Here is a 21748-nt window from a genome sequence, read left to right as displayed (position 1 = left end):
GATGGGTTGAAAGGTTCACCATTTTCATGCCTCTGTGTCCTTCAGGGAAGCCTTCCCTGATTACCCCTACCCAATCCCCCACTTACCATTCTTTTTTAAGTTTTTTTTTTTTTTCAAGACGGAGTCTCAGTCTGTCGCCCAGGCTGGAGTGCAGTGGCGTGATCTCGGCTCACTGCAACCTCCGCCTCCCAGGTTCAAGGGATTCTCCTGACTCAGCATCTCGAGTAGCTGGGATTACAGGTGCCCGCCACCACGCCCGGCTCATTTTTATATTTTTAGGAGAGACAGGGTATCATTATGTTGGCCAGTCTGGTCTCGAACTCCTGACCTCAGGTGATCCGCCCACCTCGGCCTCCCAAAGTGCTGAGATTACAGGCATAAGCCACCACGCCCAGGCTTCTCTTTTTAATTTCTAGAGGAAATACAGTCATTCATACTCACTTAGGACTTAATTATACACTATCCTGCATTAGCAGGTTATGTAATTTGTCATGTGTATAAATTGTCTCTAAAACTTAAATTTTCCAGGGGCTAGGAACTGTTTTTCCTTCAGAACTTATGAAAATCGTTTATAAATATATATATTTTTTGAGATAGTCTCACTCCGTCGCAGGCTGTACAGTGGCACGATCTTGGCTCACTTCAGCCTCCGCCTCCTAAGTTCAAGTGACTCTCCTGCCTCAGCCTCCCAAGTAGCTGGGATTACAGGCATCTGCCATCATGTCCAGCTAATTTTTGTATTTTTAGTAGAGATGGGTTTCACCATGTTGGCCAGGCTGAACTGGAACTCCTGACCTCAAGTGATCAGCCCACCTCAGCCTCCCAGAATGCTGGGATTACAGGCGTAAGCCACCGGCTAAGATGGTTTATAAAGATTTGAGCAGATTAAAGCATTATTTACAAACTGTCCTGATAAAATATTACCTGGTTTATTTTTTTTTTTTGAGATGGGGTTTTGCTATGTTGCCTAGGCTGATCTCAAACTCCTGAGCTCAAGCGATCCACCCATCTCCTAAAGTGCAGGAATTAAAGGCATGAGCTACTATGCCTGGCCAAGTTTCTACCTATAAAAATTCTAAATTATTCTAGTATGATAAGGCTTCTTAAAAAGTATTACTGCTTTGGTTTTCCTTCTGAAGAATTTTAATCCCAATACATAGTATGAATCCCATTGCTTTTCCTCTCAAGTCTCAGAGATGTGTGTGTTAGGTTCCTCCTTTGCCATCAAGCATCCTGTTTCTCCTCGTATTTCTCAGGTTTCTGATATTTTGTTATACCTGTACATTCTACATGAGCTTTTGTGTGCCTGGAAATACCTACCCATTGTCTGGTTAAAGTAATTCCTCTGATCTGAAGCTCACTACTCAATCTCTTCTTAGTTAACAAAGACACATTTCATCATCTTCTATTCATAACACATTTCATTCAACATTTAATTCAAAACTTTCTCTACCACACCTAAAATTTTATGATAAAAAGATTATTATCACTTAGGTTCTGAACCTGGTAAACTCATCTGTCAGCTGTCTACTACATGTTGTCTTTTCCAGAAAATCTTCCTGTATTCATTAAAAGTTTGGTCACTGTCTATATGTTCCCAGAACCTCCTGTGTTTGGCACATCAGAGCATTGACCATGGTGAAATCAAACAGCCTGTTTCTGTTCTCCATCTGCACTCACAGCATATTAATACCTAATCTGTAGTACTTAGCACAGTTCTTAAGAAGGCACTTGGTAGAAACTTACTGAATGAATGGATAACTCCAGGGAGAACTCATTCATCTTAAATAGAAATAGATACTTCTAATCCTTTAAAGATTCCTCAATGAAAATATTTCTTTTAATATTTTCTCATTTTCATCTCTGAAGGATGAAACTCTGCAGCCTAAGCGTTCTGTGCATGCAACCCATCTTAGTCATTTTGTAAATCTCAAATTGACAAAAAAGTTTTCTTTTTTGTAATTTAAACAAATTAGGTTATCTGGTTCCACATAAGCTTCTCTTAATCTTGAAAATAATATTGACTGTACCATTAATGAACATTATGGATAGTTAAAATCTCTAAGCTTTAGTTTCTTTTGTGAAAAATTTAGATAATAGTGTTGACTTATAAGACATTTATACACTTATACGTCATTCACTATGTGCCGGAGACTGACTTAAGTGTTTTACAAATATGTCAAATAAATGATTAAATGATATAACGCATGTTAAAACATATTCCTAGTACGTAGCAAAAATTTGATGAATGTTGGCTAATAAGAATATTACATTGAAGAATGGCTAGGCGCAATGGCTCATGCCTGTAATCCTAGCACTTTGGGACACTGAGGCATGTGGATCGCTTGAGTACAGGAGTTTAAGACCAGCCCGGGCAACAAGGTGAAACCCTGTCTTTACGAACAATACAAAAATTAGCTGGGTGTGTGGTGGCACATGCCTGTAGTCCCAGCTACTTGGGGGCTGAGGTGGAAGGATTGCTTGAGCCAGGGAGATTGAGGCTGGACAAGACTCCAGGCCTGGGTGACAGAGTGAGACCCTGTCTCATTTAAAAAAAAAAAAAAAAAAAACAAAAAAAGAAAAAAAAGAAAAGGCCAGGTGCAGTGGCTCATGTCTATAATCCCAGCACTTTGAGAAGCCAAGGTGGGTCAGGAGTTCGAGACCAGCCTGGCCAACATGGTGAACCCCTATCTCTACTAAAAATACAAAAATTAGCTGGGTGTGGCAGTGGGCGCCTGTAATCCCAGCTACTTGGGAGGCTGAGGCAGGAGAATTGCTTGAACCTGGGAGGTGGAGGTTGCAGTGAACCAAGATCACACCACTGCACTCCAGCCTGGGTGACAGAGGGAGACCCTGTCTCAAAAAAAAAAGGAAAATGCCTGTAGTCATTCTTCAGAGAAAAGTCCAGGATCCTACAGTACAAAGACAAGATTTTATATTTTCTTTCTCTGGACTTTTAAAAAAGATTTTAAGTCCCAAAGCTGTAATCTGAAAGGAAATCTTAAACTTTGTGGAGATTTTGTTAAACTTGAACAGTAACATTTATATTAATTATTTTATTCCTTTTGAAATATAGATGCTTTGAGCTGGAGCTGCAAGGTTAAAAAAAGAAAAGAAATACAGATGCTGCCTAATTTACTGACTGATGCTAGATAGATATGAGGCATTACTATACAATGATAACGTTCAGATAATTTATTGAATGCTACCTATGTGCCAAGCACTGTGCTCAGTACTGTGTGTATACTAAGTGGTTTATTTGTAGTATCTAATATTCACGGGAAGTGACAGGATAAATACTCTGCTCATCCTTCATTTGATGAATGATTTAAACTTAGAGAGGTTAAGTAATATGCTGAAAGGTTGCATAGCTGATAATGAGAAGGCCAGGTCTGAATTCTGGAACTCTGATGTTAGAATTTGTACTCCTCATCAATAGTCAATACTGTCTCCCCAATAATGAAAAGAATCATTAGATTTAAATTCTAATTAATTTTGCCACAGATTTTAGCAAAACCTTTATTAGTGAGTCATTTTTTTAGGCAGCACAGGTAAGATGCTGAAAGATAAGAAGTTATAAAAAGAACAAGAGAGAGGACTCAGATCACAGACCTCCTCTTGGTCTGGAGAAAATTTATTAGAAGCATGGAGAAGGAGAAGATTATTTGAGAAAATAAGCATTTTTACTTTGAGGCTTCTCTTAGTAATTTTAACAGGAATGCTTTGTTTTAATAGGGCAATTTTTAGTTTTTTGTTTTTTTTTACATATAGGAATACCTACTATTGATCAGATTTTCATGACAATTTAACTTCCTATTCCCCATAGTCCAAGAGGGTTATAATTCCAGATTTAGCCATTACTGCCTTTTTAAAAAATTAAATGATGGGAGTCTTGCTCTGTCGCCCAGACTGGAGTGCAGTGGCATGATCATAGCTCACTGCAACCTCAAACTTCTGGGCTCAAGTGATTCTCCCACCTCGGCTTCCCAAGTAGCTGGGACTACAGGTGCATGCCACCAATTTTTAAATTTTTTTTTTCTTAGAGATGGGAGTCTTGCTATGTTTCCCAGGCTGGTCTCAAATTTCTGGCCTTAATTTCCTGATCCTCCTTCCTTGGTCTCCTGAGTAACTGGGATTACAGGTGTGAGCCACCACACCTGGAGGTCATCACTGTCTTACTGTTCCAACCAAGTGGTAGAACTGGAAAACTATTCTGGTATATTCAATTTGCTGCAGAAATCTACCCTCAAATTACCTGTATCTCACCTATATTAGGAAGAATTTTAATAGAATAGCATTGTGACTATCTTACTTTATATTTTAATGTATTAGAGGCATATAGTATGGGGATTGATTTTATAGACCTAGCTAATTTTTTCCTCTTTTGGTCTGTCTTCCTTTATGCTCCATGCTTCCTCAACTTCTTTTTCCTTGATGCTTTTCTGTCTTACTTTGTCTGTTTCAACCTTTTTGCCTTAACATCTCATTGTGAATCTTATATACAAGGAAATCATGTGCCTGATACTATTATCTTGCTTCAAAAGATTATTTGCTACTTTATCTCTTTAAAACCAGGCAAATTGTTTCCTACAGTGTAAAGGCAGACTTACCTTCTACTCGTTTTTTATGAAGTGGAGGTCGTCCTTTCTTATTCCTTACTGATGAGGTTTTGCTGCTGCTACTTCCACTGTTCACAGACATTCTATCATCTTCACCCCCAGTGACTAATGAATTTCTATAGGAGATGAGTGGAAGCCATACATCTTCCCTCCTTTCCATCATCTGCTCGGTAAGGAATTTCTCCAGGTATGAATGACTAGAAACACAATAGAAACAGCAGTGATTTTCATGGAAGCAGTTCATACATCACTTACTTTTTCTTAATCTGAGGCTCTCTTTCTGCAGGTTCTGAAGAATACCTAAGGACACACACTAAACTATTAACAGTGGTCACCTTTGGAAAGAGAGGGACTGAGGAGTTAAGGTTTTGTTTCACATATTCTTGGGATACTTTAAAGCAAGAGAGTGTATTACCTAAGGGTGTGTATGTACGTACGGTCTTTCCTGTATTTCTTCCTTTCCTTTTAAACACCAATGTTTAAAAAAAAAAATCAGAAGTTTAGCTCAAAAAGATTACTGAGTTTTCTTATAAAGTGTTCAAGCCAAAGCAGGATTTCTAAGATGGTGGAGTAAGGAGGCTGGCATGCCCTCTTTCCAGCAAAACAACATTTTAACTAGTAAAAATTTAAAATACAGTAATTTGAAGTCTTTGCCAATTCTCTTAAGGGCATACAGCACATGGAGAAAAATTTATTCAAGAAAATCTGGCCAGGCATGGTGGCTCACGCCTGTAAATCCCAGCACTTTGGGAGGCCGAAGTGGGTAGATCACTTGAGGACAGGAGTTTGAGACCAACCTGGCCAACATGGCAAAACCCTGTCCCTACAAAAAAAATTAGCCAGGCGTGGTGGCATGCACCTGTAATCCCAGCTACTCAGGAGGCTGAGGCAGGAGAATCGCTTGAACCCGGGAGGCAGAGGTTGCAGTAAGCCAAGACCGTGCCACTGCACTCCAGCCTGGGTGACAGTCTGGAGACTCCATATAAAAAATAAAAATAAAAAAAAAAAAAGAAAGAAAATTTAATACATTTTGGCAAGAACAGCAAAAGTATTGTAGCATTTGATCCACAACCTGTTCCCTTCCCTTGTTTCCTTCTCCTTGCCACTACAGCTCTGTATTTTAGAAACTCTATCTAGTCCAGGCAGGTGGCCAAGAAGATGGGGGTTCCCTCTCTCTCTAGTTCCCAGGCTACCCTGAAAGAACGAAGCATACCATTTGCATTTCTCATCACCTCCCAGCCCTGTGTTGTGTAAGTTCTATTCTGAACAGCAACCAAGAAAAATGAAGCTCCTTTTATCCCACCTAGCCTCCATCCTGGGGTAAAACACTACCCTGGGCACAGCAGGCTGAGAACACTGGGACCCTGAATGCCCCACCTCAAACCCCCTGTCGAGAGATTCCAAACCTGGGGCAAGCTGAGAACCAGGGGTTACCTACTCTCTCCCCTGCTCAAAGGAGCCAGAGGTGTTATTCTGGGAGAAGAGGGATGCTGTTCCATCCCATCCAATTCTGCCCTCCTCCCCATTTCAGTGGCATAACAGTTAAAGTTCTCCCTGGTGGCTGAGGCTGACTATGAAGAAGAAACTGCAGCTGGAGAGAGGAGTGAGGAGGAAGGTGGTGGTGATGACTTTGTTTATTTGGAATGAAATGTAGAAAATTCCTTTCCTAAGGGTGTTGACAACAGAGACCTTGACAGAGTGAAAATGAGAGGGTGCTGGTAGTTCTCTGACACTAGCAGCAACAAATGACAGAGCAAAACAGCCGGAAGTTCAACAGAGAAAACCAGAGAAAGCGACAGCCAAGAAGAACCTTCCTGGAGTCATAGTCAATCCTGGGAGTTGGATTTGTTAACTGACTGTTGTAATCATTTCACAACATATATGTATATCAAGACATCATATATACACCTTAAATATATATTATTTTTTAAAAGGAAGGATTTGTTTCCCTTTGTTTTTAACTAAAAAACAAGTGATTCTTCATTTCAGTAGTTCCCTTTGATTCATTTGAACATAGCCTACCAAATCCTCCACTGTGCTTATGTTTTTTTTTGTTTGTTTTTTTTTTTTTCATCACAGCACTGGAAGAATGCTTTATCACCAGTCTTTGGTGGTTATTAATAGGTTGCTGAGCTAACTTGGCATTTCATATGTTTCTTCTTATATGAAAGAAGGATAACATTTTATTGTTATTGATCTGCTTAAGTAATTGCTATGCTTAAAGTTTCCTTTGTTTATAGGTTTCAAATTTTGTGAGTTTATCCACTAAGCATATTTGGAACAGGTTTAAAAAATAAAATAAAAAATAAAAGTCCTGGGAGTTGGGAAAGCTATGCACATATCCTAAGCTGCATTCACTCATGGGCAAAAAAGGGAAGGGAATGAGGCAGACTTGAAAGCATTCCCCAAGCCACATACAGATCTATCAACACAGGGAGGAAGCTTCACTGGCAAAAGTGGTTTAAATACAACCTCTCACCAAACACTGGCTGAACAAACAGCTATTCTTACACCTAGGAGCAACTCCTAGAAAGCCAGGCTTAAAAATAAAATAATAATGCTTCCCTGGTCGTCTGAAGACTATGCACACCCAAGGCTGCCTTTCTCAGGAATGATCAGAGAGGTATCTTCCAAGCTTCTAGTCCCTGGCCTAAAATGTGGGTCAAAAAAGTAAATACCCTGAATTATGAAAGCAGCCTGCAAGCCCAAACCTAACTGGCTAAGGGGTTTAAGCGCAACCTTTGATCAGTAAGTGGCTTATGCTAACCCAGGGGTGACCTCCTCAGCAGCCAAGACAAATGATAAAAACAAAGGAAAAAAGATCTGAGCAAAGACATCAGGCTGCACACCGCAGAGAAAACAGATTTCAGAGTTTGTTCATCCAACTAACTAAACAAATAAATGACCAATGAGAAAATAGTATCAACCTCTAGGGGGCAGATAATTAGTAAAGAGTAGCTATATTATTATTTCAAAAGATATCATTTTTGCAATATTTGTTCTTTTCATTTATTTATTTATTTATTTGAGATAAGGTCTCACTCTGTCACCCAGGTTGCAGTGCAGTGGCACAATCTTGGCTCACTGCAACCTCCGCCTCTCAGGCTCAAGCCGTCTCTTCCCACCTCAGCCTCCCGAGTAGCTGGGACTACAGGCATGCATCACCATGCCCAGCTAATTTTTGTATTTGTGTAGAGACAGGGTTTTGCCATGTTGCCCGGGCTGGTCTTGAACTCGTGAGCTCAAGTGATCAGTCTGCCTCGGCCTCCCAAAGTGCTGGGATTACAGGTGTGAGCCACAGTGCCTGGCCAAATGTCCAGTTTTTAAGAAAAAATTGTGAGACACACAAAGAAACAGGAAAATGTGATGGATACGTTGATAAAAGAGCAAGCAACAGCACCTTGGCCCACAAAGCTTTCAAAGCAATGATTATAAATACAAAGTCCCCAACTTACAATGGTTTGACTTATGATTTTTTTTTTACTTTATGATAGTGCTTTTAGCTGTGTACTTTAATGGTGAGTACCTATGCAATCATTGTGTTTTGTACTTTCAGTATAGTATTCAACAAATTTCGTAGTATATTTGACATTTCATTATAAAATAGGCTTCGTGTTACACGATATTATCAAACTATAGGCTAATGTAAGTATTCTGCGTGTTAAAGGTAGGCTATATTATTCTGTGATGTTTGGTAGATTAGGTGTATTAAATGCATTTTTGACTTACAATATTTTAAACTTATGATGGGTTTATTAGATGTAACCCCATCTTAAATCCAGGAGCACCTGTATGTTCAAAGAACTAAAGAAAATAATATCTAATTAAAAGTGGATATGATGACAATATCTCTCATGAAATAAAGAGTATCAATTTAAAAAAAGAACCAAATGGAAATTCTGTAGTTGAAAGTATAATCAAAATTAAAAATTTACTATAGTGGCTTGACAGTAGATCTGAGCTGACAAAAGCAAGAAACACCACATTTGACGATATATCAAGAGGTTATGCCATCTGAAGAAGAGAGAGAAAAAAGAATAAAGAAAAATGAACAGAGTCTGAGAGAAGTATGGGATACCATTAAATATACTGACATATGTGTAATGGGAGTAACCAAGATAGCAGACGAAAAAGCAGAAAAATTTAGGAGAAAGAATGGCTAAAAACTTGCCCAATTTGATGGAAAACATAATTTACACATCCACAAAGTTCAATAAACTCCAAACAGGATAAATGCAAAGAGATCCACACATGGATTCATCATAGGAAAAATGCTGAAAGCCAAGGATAAAAAGAAAATCATGAAAGTAGTAAGAGAAAAGTAATTCACTACATACAAAGAAAATCCAATAAAATTAATAATTAATTCTTATCACCTGGCTCACAATGGCGGCCAGAAGGTAGTGGGATGATATGGTCAAAGTGTTGAAAGTAAAAAACTATCAAACGAGAATCTTACATTGCTCACTGTAACCTCAAACTCCTGGGCTCAAGCAATCTTCCTGCTTCAGCCTCCCAAAATGCTGGGTTTACAAGCACGAGCCACCCCTGAGAGAATTTGTTGCTATCAGACTTGCCTACTAAAGGAAGTTAGTCAAGCTGAAAGCAAATGTCACCACAGGGTAATCTGAATTTACATGAAAAAACAAAGAGTGCCAGTAAAGGTAATTTGTAGGTAGTTATAAAAGTATAATTACATATTTACTTATCCCTTCTCTCTTAACTGATTTAAAAAGTAAATGTACAAAACAGTATGTATATTACTGTATTGTTGGGTCAATAACATAGAAATGTAATATATTTGACAATAAACACAAAAAAGTGAGTGAAAGAGAAGCTGTATTTGAATATAGGAATACCAGATGGCAATTCGAATCCACAGGAAGAAATGAAGAGAACCAGAAAAATGGCAAATAGGAAGATTAACATAACAAACTCTATAAATACATACTTGCTTTCCTTTCTTTTCTCAGTTTCTATAAAAGATTATCTCAAGTATAATTATAACAATTTATTATTGGGTTTCTAATATATATAGATGGACTAGGTATAACAAGAATAGCCAAAAAAGGAAGAACGAAATGGATTTGTATAGAATTAAAGTTTCTGTATTTCCTTAGAATAAATCAGGATAGACCTTAGGTAAATTTTGTTTTGTTGAGGCAGAATCGTACTCTATTGTCCAGGGTGGAGTGCAGTGGCACGATATTGGCTTACTGCAACCTCTGCCCCTGGGGTTCAAGCAATTCTCCCACCTTCGCCTCCCAAGTAGCTTGGATTACAGGCATGTGCCACCATGCCTGGCTAATTTTTGTATTGTTAGTAGAGATGGGTTTCACCATGTTGGCCAGGCTGGTCTTGAACTCTTGACCTCAAGTGATCTGCCCACCTCAGCCTCCCAAAGTGCTGGGATTACAGGTGTGAGCCACTGCACTTGGCCAGTAAATTTTGATAAGATGTATATTGTAAGGCCTGGTAAGGCCACTAGGAAAATAACTAAAAAAAATACAATTAAAGATTAATTAAAGGAATTAGTATGCTACACTAGAAAACATACATTTAATATAAAAGAAGGCAGTAAAGGAGAAAGAACCAAAAAAAAAAAAAAAAAACCCCAAAAAACAAAAACCCCAGGAGACATATATAAAAAACAAAAAGTGGCCGGGCACGGTGGCTCACGCTTGTAATCCCAGCACTTTGGGAGGCCGAGGCAGGCAGATCACGAGGTCAGGAGATCCAGACCACGGTGAAACCCTGTCTCTACTTAAAATACAAAAAAAAAAAAAAATTAGCCAGGCGTGGTGGCAGGCGCCTGTAGTCCCAGCTACTCAGAGAGGCTGAGGCAGGAGAATGGCGTGAACCTGGGAGGCGGAGCTTGCAGTGAGCCAAGATAGCGCCACTGCACTCCAGCCTGGGTGACAGAGCGAGACTCCGTCTCAAAAAAAAAATAAAATAAAATAGAAAACAAAAAGTATAATAGTAGAGAATGTCAGGTTGAATTTAAAAAAACATGATCCAATTTGCTGTCTACATGAAACACACTTTAGATTCAAAGATACAAAGGCAGAAAGTGAAAGAATGGAAAAAAAGGTGTACCATGCAAAACAGTAGTCAAAATAAAGCTGGAGTGGTTATAGTAGTATGACACAAAAATGTCTTAGAGAATGACACTTTAGAATAAGACTCAACTGGACAGGAAGACATAACAATTAAAAATGTATGTACAGGCCAGGCATGATGGCTCACACCTGTAATCCCAGCACTTTGGGAGGCCGAGGTGGGCAGATCACTTGACGTCAAGAGTTCAAGACCAGCCTGGCCAACACGATGAAACCCCATCTCTAATAAAAATACAAAATTAGCCAGGTGTGGTGGCACACACCTATAGTCCCAGCTACCCAGGAGGCCGAGGCAGGAGAATTGCTGGAACCCGGGAAGTGGGAGATTGCAGTGAGCCAAGATTGTGCCACTGCACTCCAGCCTGGGCATCAGAGTGGGACTCCTTCTTAAAAAAAAAAAAAGTACATACACCTAACAAGAGAGCCCCAAAATATATGAAGCAAAAACTGACAGAACTGAAGGGACAAATAGACAATTCTATAGTAATATTTGGAGACTTCAATATCCCACTTTCAATAATGAATAGGACAACTAAGCAAAAGATTAACAAGAACACTGAAGACCTGAAAAGCACTATAAACAAAACTATAAGCTAATTAGACAGAACACACATCTACAGAACAAAAACTCCAACCAAAAACAGAATGGTATCACATTTTCTCAAGTGATACAGGGAACAGTCTCTAAGACCATATGTTGGTCCATAAAACAAGCCTCAATAAATTTAAAAGGATTAAAATAATACAGTGCATGATGTCTGACCACAATGAAATGAAGAAATCAGTAACAGAAGGAAAATCTGGAAATTCAGAAATATATAAAAATTAAACAAAATACTCCTGAATAACCAATAGGTTAAAGAAGAAATAAGTGAAATGAGAAAATACTTTGAGATGAATAAAAACAGAAATGCAACATACCGAAACTTACAAGATGCAGCTAAGGTAATGTTCACAGGAAAATGTATAGCTGTAAATGTCTGCATTGAAAAAGTTTTCAAACCACTCCCACTAATATTCAACACCTGTCTCTATCATATTACCCCCATATTTCAGTGCCTGAAACTCTCTTGTTTGTCTGCCTGTTTTTCTTTTTAGAGAGAGTCTCACTATCTTGCCCAGGCTGCTCTCGGACTCTTGCCCTCAAACAATCCTCCCACCTCAGCCTCCGGAATAGCTGGGATTCCAGGTCGGAACCACTGAGCCTGGCCATCTGCCCGTTTATGCTGTGCCCCCTGGCATTAGAACATAAGCTTTACAACAGTAGCTGACCATACTAGGGGCTTAATAAATATTTTCTCATCAACATAACATCAACATCTTTACTTAGAACTATCACTTATATTCATATAAGTATTAACTGTCTCTCCAAACTTCTATTTATTTAGAATCTTGTTATATTTAAAAAATCGACTGATTAAGACAGGCTCCCCAGGCTGTCGCCCGGGCTGGAATGCAGTGGCATAATCATAGCTAAGTGCAGCTTCAAACTTCTGGGAGCTCAAGTGATTCTCCGACCTCAGCCTCCCAAGTAGCTGGGACTACAGATACACACCACCACACCTGGCTAATTAAAAAATTTTTTTTATAGACATGGGGTCTTGCTATGTTGCCAGGACTGGTCTTGAACACCTGGACTCAAGCAATCCTCCTGCTTCAGCCTCCTTACAGGCATGAATCACTGCACACAGCTAGAATATTATAAAGGACTCTATCTTATCACTTTATGAAATTTAGGATTCATTATAGTATTATACTCTAAAAAAGTTTTTATTTTTTTATTGAGACAGAGTCTCGCTCTGTCACCCAGGCTGGAGTGGAGTGGCATGATCGCAGCTCACTGCAACCTCTGCCACTTGGGTTCAAGCGATCCTTGTGTATCAGCCTCCTGAGCAGCTGGGACTACAGGCACGCACCACCATGCCTAGCTAATTTTTTTGTATTTTTAAAAAATTTTTTATTTTATTTTTTTTTTGAGACAGAGTCTCACTCTGTCGCCCAGGCTGGAGTGCAGTGGTGCGATCTCGGCTCACTGCAACCTCTGCCACTTGGGTTCAAGCGATCCTTGTGTATCAGCCTCCTGAGCAGCTGGGACTACAGGCACGCACCACCATGCCTAGCTAATTTTTTTGTATTTTTAAAAAATTTTTTATTTTATTTTTTTTTTGAGACAGAGTCTCACTCTGTCGCCCAGGCTGGAGTGCAGTGGTGCGATCTCGGCTCACTGCAAGCTCCACCTCCCAGGTTCACGCCATTCTCCTGCCTCACCCTCCCGAGTAGCTGGGACTACAGGCGCCCGCCACCACGCGCGCCACCACATCCGGCTAATTTTTTTGTTTTTTTAGTAGAGATGGAGTTTCACCGTGTTAGCCAGGATGGTCTCGATCTTCTGACCTTGTGATCCGCCCGTCTCGGCCTCCCAAAGTGCTGGGATTACAGGTGTGAGCCACCATGCCCAGCCTAGAAGTTTTCTGGTTTGGTTTTAAATAAAACTTACCCAATCAAGATTTTCTTTTGAAATTACATATGTATTTCTTTAAACTGTTATCAATAATCAAAAAAAGCAAATATGAAAAAAATCAATCTTTTGAAACAAGTCAAATAGAATATAAAACTAAAATGAAATTAATATAAAAGGAAAGAAGGAAGAGTTACACAATGGCTAAACCAATGTTCATACATCTTTGAACTGCATAATAAGAAATCATTTCCACCTGCTTAATTTCATGTTGCAGATTCTAGGGTACTAAAAGATAAGCAGTGAAATAACTATTACATAAATGCTTGAAGGAAAACTATAATTCCTTAAAACAAACTATTAGAGCCTAAGTTATCAAGAGTAAAGATATCCAAATGATTAAAAATTTTTCAAACAATAAACATTTACAACAGTATTATTATAAAAACTTCTCTTGTAATGTGCAACTTACACTGTCTTTTTGTCCTGTCGAAGAAGTTTAGAAGAAAATTCACTTAGTACTTCAAGAAAAGCCAGATTAGGAGGTGGATACTCTTGTCCTTTCTGATTTTGGTATTTAAATGCAAACTCTATGCCATCCCTGAAGTAAAAGAAAATATCAACTTATTTTTCCAGATAGTGTAGTTCTCTCAATTAGCTAACATTACACAAATATTTGTGAAGGTAGTAATATCATCACAAAAGGTAGTAGAATCTGATAAATTCAAATAATAAACTAATGTGAATATATAGGACATATTTTTATATATTTTATATATAATATTTTATATTTCCCCAACGAAACTGTAAGTTGGAGAAAATATACAAAAAATAGCTACAGAGCAACAAAGCTAAATTCCTATTTTTTTTTTTTTTTTTTTTTTTGAGACAAGGTCTCACTGTGCTGCCCAGGTTGGAGTGCAGTGGTGCTATCATGGCTCACTGCCTTGACTTCCTGGGCTTAGGTGATTCTCCCATCTCAGCCTCCCGAGTAGCTGGGACTACATGTGTGTGCCACCACACCTGGGTAATTTTTGCATTTTTTGTAGAGATGGGGTTTCGCCATGTTGCCCAGGCTGGTCTCAAACTCCTGGGCTCAAGCAATTGGCCTCCTTTGGCCTCCCAAAGTGCTGGGATTACAGGCATGAGCTACCCGCGCCTGGCCCGCTATGTGTAGTTTTTAGAGGTAACAAGATACCCTGGAAAGAGAATTATTAATAGATTGCAGAATATTTGCTTCTTGGAGCTGGTAATGGTACCCAGCTGTGTGAGTTTACTAAAGGTTTTCCGTTACTTCTGTTTTCACAATAATGAACCCCAAATCAGTTTTGTATAGTCTTAACAAAAAATTCTATAATAATTATTTTTTCAGAGACAGGGTCTCACTCTGTTTTCCAGGCTGGAAGGCAGTGGTACAATCATAGCTCACTATAACCTCAAACTCCCAGTCTTAAGTGATCCTCCTGGCTCAGCTTCCCAAGTAGCTAGGACTACAGGCACATGCCACTCTGCCTGGCTCATTTTTATTTTTTGTAGGAGACAGGGTCTTACTGTATTGACCAGGCTAGTCTCGAACTCCTGGCCCCAAATGATCCTCCTGCTTTGGACTCCCAAAGCACTGGGATTACAGGCATGAACCACTACACCCAGCCTGTATAGTCTCTCAAACCCACTGTTTTCTTACTGACAGACCAGACAATAATATGTTATTAAAATTTGCTTTCCATACTTTTAAGATGAACAAATGGGTGATTTAAGTTTTTTCAAATTAAAAACATCCTCCCAGTTTAGAATCTCTAAACTAATCTCTAAAGTTCTTTTTTTTTTTTTTTTTTTTGAGACGGAGTCTCGCTCTCTCGCCCAGGCTGGAGTGCAGTGGCGCGATCTCGGCTCACTGCAAGCTCCGCCTCCGGGGTTCACGCCATTCTCCTGCCTCAGCCTCTCCGAGTAGCTGGGACTACAGGCGCCCGCCACTACGCCCGGCTAATTTTTTTGTATTTTTAGTAGAGACGGGGTTTCACCGTGGTCTCGATCTCCTGACCTCGTGATCCGCCCGCCTCGGCCTCCCAAAGTGCTGGGATTACAAGCGTGAGCCACCGCGCCCGGCCTCTAAAGTTCTTATAACTTAAAATTCTATCGTCACTTTAAAAATGGGTCAAATAAGAGTTATTTCATTAAAATTCAAGTAAATCAGATTCTGCATAACAAAGTGTTTATCTCACTCACTTGTGAAGTGTGGCAACTGCTTCTCGTGTCTTAATCTGGTCCAATCCAAATGTAAGGGCAAAGCGACGTGCCAGTTCTTTAATGCCACTGACATGGGCAGATGTCCTATCTAGGTTGGGACCTTGCTCTTGAACAAGTTCATTAAATAACTGGTAGAAAGAAAAAAAGAGGAAAAAACCTATAGCTCAGAATTTTAAACATTTATTTTCAGAATAGGTAATTAAAAAATATGTATAAGGTGAAATATGTTTCTCTTCTTGCACTGAACTTCAGCTACTCTGTTCCCTTTCTACAAACTGTCTATTATTAATAGCTTAATTTTCATGCTAGTGGTGTGATTAAATGCATATAGAAATTTGTTTCTAATAATAATAAAAAAATACATTCTTTTTTTATTGAGAGAGTCTCGCTCTGTCACCCAGGCTGGAGTGCAGTGGTGCAATCTCAGCTCACTGCAACCTCCACCTCCCAGGTTCAAGCAATTCTCACGCGTCAGCCTCCTGAGTAGCTGGGATAATAGGCGTGTACCACCATGCCCATCTAACTTTTAGTAGAGATCTTGGCCAAGCTGGTCTCAAACTCCTGTCCTCAAGTGATCCGCCTGCCCTGGCCTCCCAAAGTGCTGGGATTACAGGCGTGAGCCACCACACCTGGCCAAAAGAACATATTTTGAGATGAGAAAAGGAAATACATTTATAGAAGTACACTGTATATTTATAAACATCTATTCTTTTTGTTATTGTTTTTACAGGAAAGACTATATGAAATATAGGGTTAAGAGGTTTGTTTTTTCACTTATTATATTTCAAACAAGAACATTATATAAAAGAAGACCATTTGCATACATGGGGCTATGATTTTCCCACCCAGTAACAAAATACACCAAAAAGTTCTTAAGCTGGGTGGAGTTTTATAAATCGCATTATTTGTTAGCTATTTCCTGTGAAAATAACAACAAAAACAGAACCCTGGAGGTAATATACAAGCAATTATCATTCCACTACCAAATCTAAAAACTTAATTGTATCTGTAGACATCTACCTTTCCTCCTGTTTTGAGGGGTGAACTGTCCAGACTTTCACCTAAAGCCATTCCCTCCTATGTATTAGATAAGAAGGGAGTATGTAAGGTTTCACCTGCTCAATAGTTTTGCTCCTGTGTTTACTGCTCTCTCCTGCCTCCTAAACTATTCCTTCTGTACTAGATGCATACATCTTAAAAATACTCTTAACTTCTTAACCCCATTTCCTGTGCCAGCTACTAACCCATTTCTCTGATTCCCTTTATAGCGAAGGTCCTGAAAAGTATTGTTGACATTTCTTTTCTTCAGTCTGTCAACCTCCCAATCTCTCAATTTATTCTAATCACACCATTCACTGAAATAGCTCCTGGGTGCTAATATGTTCTGCACCTTTTTAGTTTTCTTCAGCAATAGACTGGTCTGAACTACTTGCTTTGTCATTACTGAAGGAACAGTTCTTCCAGGGATTTCAAATTTATTCACAGATAATTGTTTATTAATTCTTTTTTTTTTTTTTCTTTTTTTTGAGGAGTCTCGCTCTGTCACCCAGGCTGGAGTGCAATGCCATGATCTCGGCTCACTGCAAGCTCCACCTCCTGGGTTCATGCCATTCTCCTGCCTCAGCCTCCCGAGTAGCTGGGACTACAGGCGCCCGCCACCACGCCCAGCTAATTTTTTGTATTTTTAGCAGAGAGGGGGTTTCACCGTGTTAGCCAGGATGGTCTCGATCTCCTGATCTTGTGATCTGCCCACCTCGGCCTCCCAAAGTGCTGGGATTATAGGCTGTTTATAAATTCTTAAATTTTAAAATGTTTTCACATACTGGTATATACAATAGCTTTCAACTTTAAAACTTAAAGTGTACATTTAAAGTGAATACAAAGAATACATTTTGTTGTGAAAAATTCAAAGAATATCAAAGTAAAAGTTCTTCTTTCTCTCTTCTACCAAATACCATTATTCTCTCCAAAGGTAACCAGTGTTTAAAGTCTGAAAGTTTTCTAGATCAGTATAGATATATTACATTTACAGCTAAAGTTTTTATTTTTACATAAATGATAGCATACTGCATTTGTCCTGAAACTTGCTATTTTTCACTCAATATTTTGTCTTAAAAATCCTTTATCTAGCTCAGTTTATTTAACCATTCACCTGTTGACAGACATTTAGACTATTTCCAGTTTGTTACTATTACAGAGACTGCTGCAATAAAACATCTTTTACATATATTTATTGGTACACACCTGTGCATATTCATGTAGATACCTAGAAGCAAAATTACTGGCTTAAAGGGAATACGTATCTTCAATTTTGGAATATACTACAAAACTGTCTTCTAACAAGGCAGTTTTCAAAAGGGGCCTTTTCCTCTATATCTTTGTCAATCATTTTCATTCATGCCAATCTGTTGAGCAATAAGTATCCATTTTAATTTGTATTTATTAATAATTATTATTATTATTATTAGAAACAGGGTCTCACTCTGTCACCTAGGCTGGAACGCAGTGGTGCAATCATAACTCACTGCAGCTTTGACCTCCCAGGCTCACGCCATCCTCTCACTTTACCCTCCCGAGTAGCTGGGACTACAGGGTGCGTGCCAACACATCTGGCTATTTTTGATTTTGTTTTTGGAGACGGGGTCTTGCCATGTTGCCCTGGCTGGTCTTGAAGTCATGGGCTCAAGCGATCCACCTGCCGTGGCCTCCCAAAGTGCTGGAATTACATGTTTGAGCCACTGTGCTTGGCTTTCATTAATTATTAATTATTTATGTTATATATAATTAATTAATGCCTTTTTTCTTTCTTTTTTTGAGACACAGTTTTGCTCTTGTTGTCCAGGCTGGAGTGCAAAGGCATGATCTCGGATCCCTGCAACCCCCGCCTCCCGGGTTCAAATGATTGTCTTGCCTCAGCTTCCTGAGTAGCTGAGATTACAGGCACCTGCCACCACAGCTGGCTAATTTTTTGTTTTTAGTAGAGATGGGGTTTCACCATGTTGGCCAGGCTGGTCTCGAACTCCTGACCTCAGGTGATCTATCCACCTTGGCCTCCCAAAGTGCTGGGATTACAGGTGTGAGCCACTGCACCCAGCCTAATGCCTCTTTTCATGTTTACTGGTTTGTAAGATTCTTCCTTGGAAAAGTGCCTTTTTCATATCCCTCACTCACTTTTCTATGGGATTTATCTTTCCTACTGATCTGTAGGATTTGTTATGTAGGACTGAAAATATTTCCCCCATCTGTCATTTATTTTAACTTTGCTCAAAGTGCTGATTGATGTATACATCTATTTAATCTATTTAAATTTATACAGATTGGCTGGGGCAAGGTGGCTTATGTCTATAATCCCAGCACTTTGGGAGGCCAAGGTAAGTGGATCACTTGAGGCCAAGGAGTTTGAGACCAGCCTGGCCAACATGGTGAAACATCATCTCTGCAAAAAAAAAAAAAAAAAAAAAAAAAAAAAGAAAAATTTATACAGATCATCAATTATTAACTCTGTGACTTCTTTAGAAAGAGGATTTTAAAAATATCCTCTTATTTTCTTATAAACCCTTACTTTTGGTCTTTTATATATAAACCATCTAGTAGTTATTTTGGGTACACATTAGGTAGGACTGTGAACAGCTATTTTTTCAAATACACAGTCAGCTGACCCATCACCATTTATTGAATAGTCCCAATCCTTTTGCCACTGATATGAGACTTTTATCATAAACTAAATACAAACATATATATGTATTTTTATGTATTATATTATTATATATATTATGTATTTTTATATATGCACATATCACATATATATATCCACTAGGCCCCCTGAAATCATTTTAAATTACTAAGCATTTATTAGAAATCTTATTTATGCAATATGAAAAACATTTTCTTATCTCCTGGTGCCCTTCCTCATGAAATACTTTTATATTTTTCTTCTTAAATTACTACTTTTTAAATTTCCAATTTGACATTTCATCTAGTCCAAGAATAAATCACCTTAGGATTGCATCTATTTGAAATATGCACTCTAGGATTTTCTTCCAAAAGAAAAGACACCTAACCTATGTCTTTGCACCAGAAAATATCCACAGTAATGCACTGACAAAACGATATAAAATGACCTAGTTTAAATGAGATGAGATACCTAGCAAATACTAAGCACAGAGAAGTGCAATAATGTTATTTCCATTCTTTGTCTCCCTCTCTCCAAATTTCTTACCTGTTGCAAACTGAGAATGAGAGTCTTGGCACACTGAATTTTATCAATCTGCCTGGTTTTACTCAGTGTTTCCTTAATAATATCACCATAGTCATTGTAATACTGTGAGGGAAAGAAAGAAAACATGGCTTTAAAATTACTGAAATTTCATAAGATAAAGAATTGGTTGGTGTCACCTCCTTTGAAAATGAAAAAAAAAAAAAAAAAGAACAGGTTGGTAAAAGAAAGGAAAGGTAAATAAAAAGTGTTTAATTTCTTCATCTTAAACATAACAGGAGTTAAATAACTAAAGTTACAGGAATGCACATTTGATGTTTAAGATTATAAACTAATACTAGTAAAACCAAAAAAGCTGCGAATTCCAGGAAGAGAGGTGGTTGACAAAAATTCCCCATTCTTGTTTTTTCTTGTTTGATACAGGGTCTCACTCAAGCTGGAGTGCAGTGGTGTGATCGTAGCTCACTGCAGCCTTCAACTCTGGGCTCTGGTGATCCTCCCACCTCAGCCTCCTAAATAGCTGGGACTACAGGCATGTGCCACCACGCCTGGCTAATTTTTTAAAAAAATATTTTGTAGAGATGGGGCTTTTGCCATGTTGCCCAGGCTGGTCTTGAACTCCTGACCTCAAGTGAGCTACCCACCTCAGCCTCCCAAAATGCTGGGAATACAGGCGTGAGCTACTGCACCTGGACTTCTCCATTCTTGTTTTTTGTTTTTGCTTTTGTTTTTGAGACGAAGTCTCACTCTGTTGCCCAGGCTGGAGTACAATGGCATGATCTCGGCTCACTGCAACCTCTGCCTCCTGGGTTCAAGCGATTCTCCCACCTCAGCCTCCCAAGTAGATGGGACAACAGGTGTGTGCCACCACGATCGGGTAATTTTTATATTTTCAGTAGAGACAGGGTTTCACCATGTTGGCCAGGCTGGTCTTGAACTCCTGACCTCAAGTGATCCACCAGCCTCAGCCTCAGCCTCCAAATGTGCTGGGATTGCAGGCGTGAGCCACTGCGCCTGGCCCCATTCTTTATAACATGATTGAAAAGACAACATCTAAAAGGTGACAGAGCAAGAAACAGAATTTTGGTAGAAGCCTCTGAAGAACTAAAACCAAAACAGTTAAAACTGCTTACTTCTGGGGGGTGGGCCAAAATAGGGGGAAGGGGGGATTAGGGTAACAGACTTAACTCTTCATTTAATACTTTGTGCACTATCTCATCCCTGTAACCCCTCATCAACATGTCTATATTTTACTATCGAAATATAAAAAAGTAAAACACAGACATCTTCAACAGTGACTGGGAACAGTTATAATTCAGTTTTTTGACACAAGATTTAAAGAATTTTTTCTGTGAGTAGATAATCAAAAGGTTTCATTTAAAACCATTAAATCTGGACAATGTTTCCAAGCTAAAGTCTACAGCCTATGTGAAGAAGTGACTAATAATAGTTTGGCAATTAGATTTTCAAAATCTCAAAAAGATAGGTATGTTTCCATGATGTGAAATGCTAAAAGGCGAACAGCTCAAAAGGATCATCCTTTTAGTGCAAATAAGAATTATCTCAATGAAGAAAAAAAGATAAATATCAAAACACTAAAGTACTGGAGCAGGCAGATTTCTTTTAAGTTCAGACTGAACTAATTATGTACAAAAATTGGAGGAAAAGCCACACAGCCATGTATCAGAAGAGCAAATAGCTATCATAATACTCACAAAAAGGTTAGAGCCTATAGTGAATAGAAGTGTCCCTGAAATGCTAAGGATGATAAAAGTTCTGAATAAGACTCACTTCTTGGAACCAATGAAGTATTGTTAAAGGATTACCAGGAAAAACCAGAACTCAACATATTTTATGCCTCTTTATTTCCTGCTAAAGAGAAAACTATATAAAAAAGGGTAGGATAAACACTTATAAAATGGAACTGACATCCAGGTTTAGTGAAGAGATAATGAAAGCATCAAGTTGTTCCAAATTGAATTACTTTCCTAGGCCAGATGAATCGTGTCTCAAGAAAATTTGTGGAGATTATGGAAACTTTGTGCTCTTTAAGAAATGGTGAAGAATAGGAAAGGTGCTAGAGGACAGA

General features: G+C 38.8%; 1 protein-coding gene across 7 annotated transcripts in view; it reads right to left on the bottom strand.

Annotated features, from left to right (window-relative positions):
* STAG1 (STAG1 cohesin complex component) overlaps positions 1-21748 on the bottom strand; it is a 424583-nt gene that overhangs the window by 8251 nt on the left and 394584 nt on the right. For all 7 annotated transcript variants that reach the window (XM_055295322.2, XM_063611315.1, XM_055295321.2 and 4 more), the window contains 4 exons: positions 19663-19764; positions 15423-15571; positions 13669-13797; positions 4611-4816 (listed from right to left, as the gene is read on the bottom strand). In XM_055295322.2, the coding sequence (XP_055151297.1) occupies positions 4611-4816; positions 13669-13797; positions 15423-15571; positions 19663-19764 (586 nt within the window). The remainder of the gene's footprint in view (positions 1-4610; positions 4817-13668; positions 13798-15422; positions 15572-19662; positions 19765-21748) is intronic.

Source organism: Symphalangus syndactylus, chromosome 10, assembly GCF_028878055.3.
Source record: "Symphalangus syndactylus isolate Jambi chromosome 10, NHGRI_mSymSyn1-v2.1_pri, whole genome shotgun sequence".
NCBI lineage: Eukaryota > Metazoa > Chordata > Mammalia > Primates > Hylobatidae > Symphalangus > Symphalangus syndactylus.
This window is presented reverse-complemented; position numbering and strand designations above follow the sequence as displayed.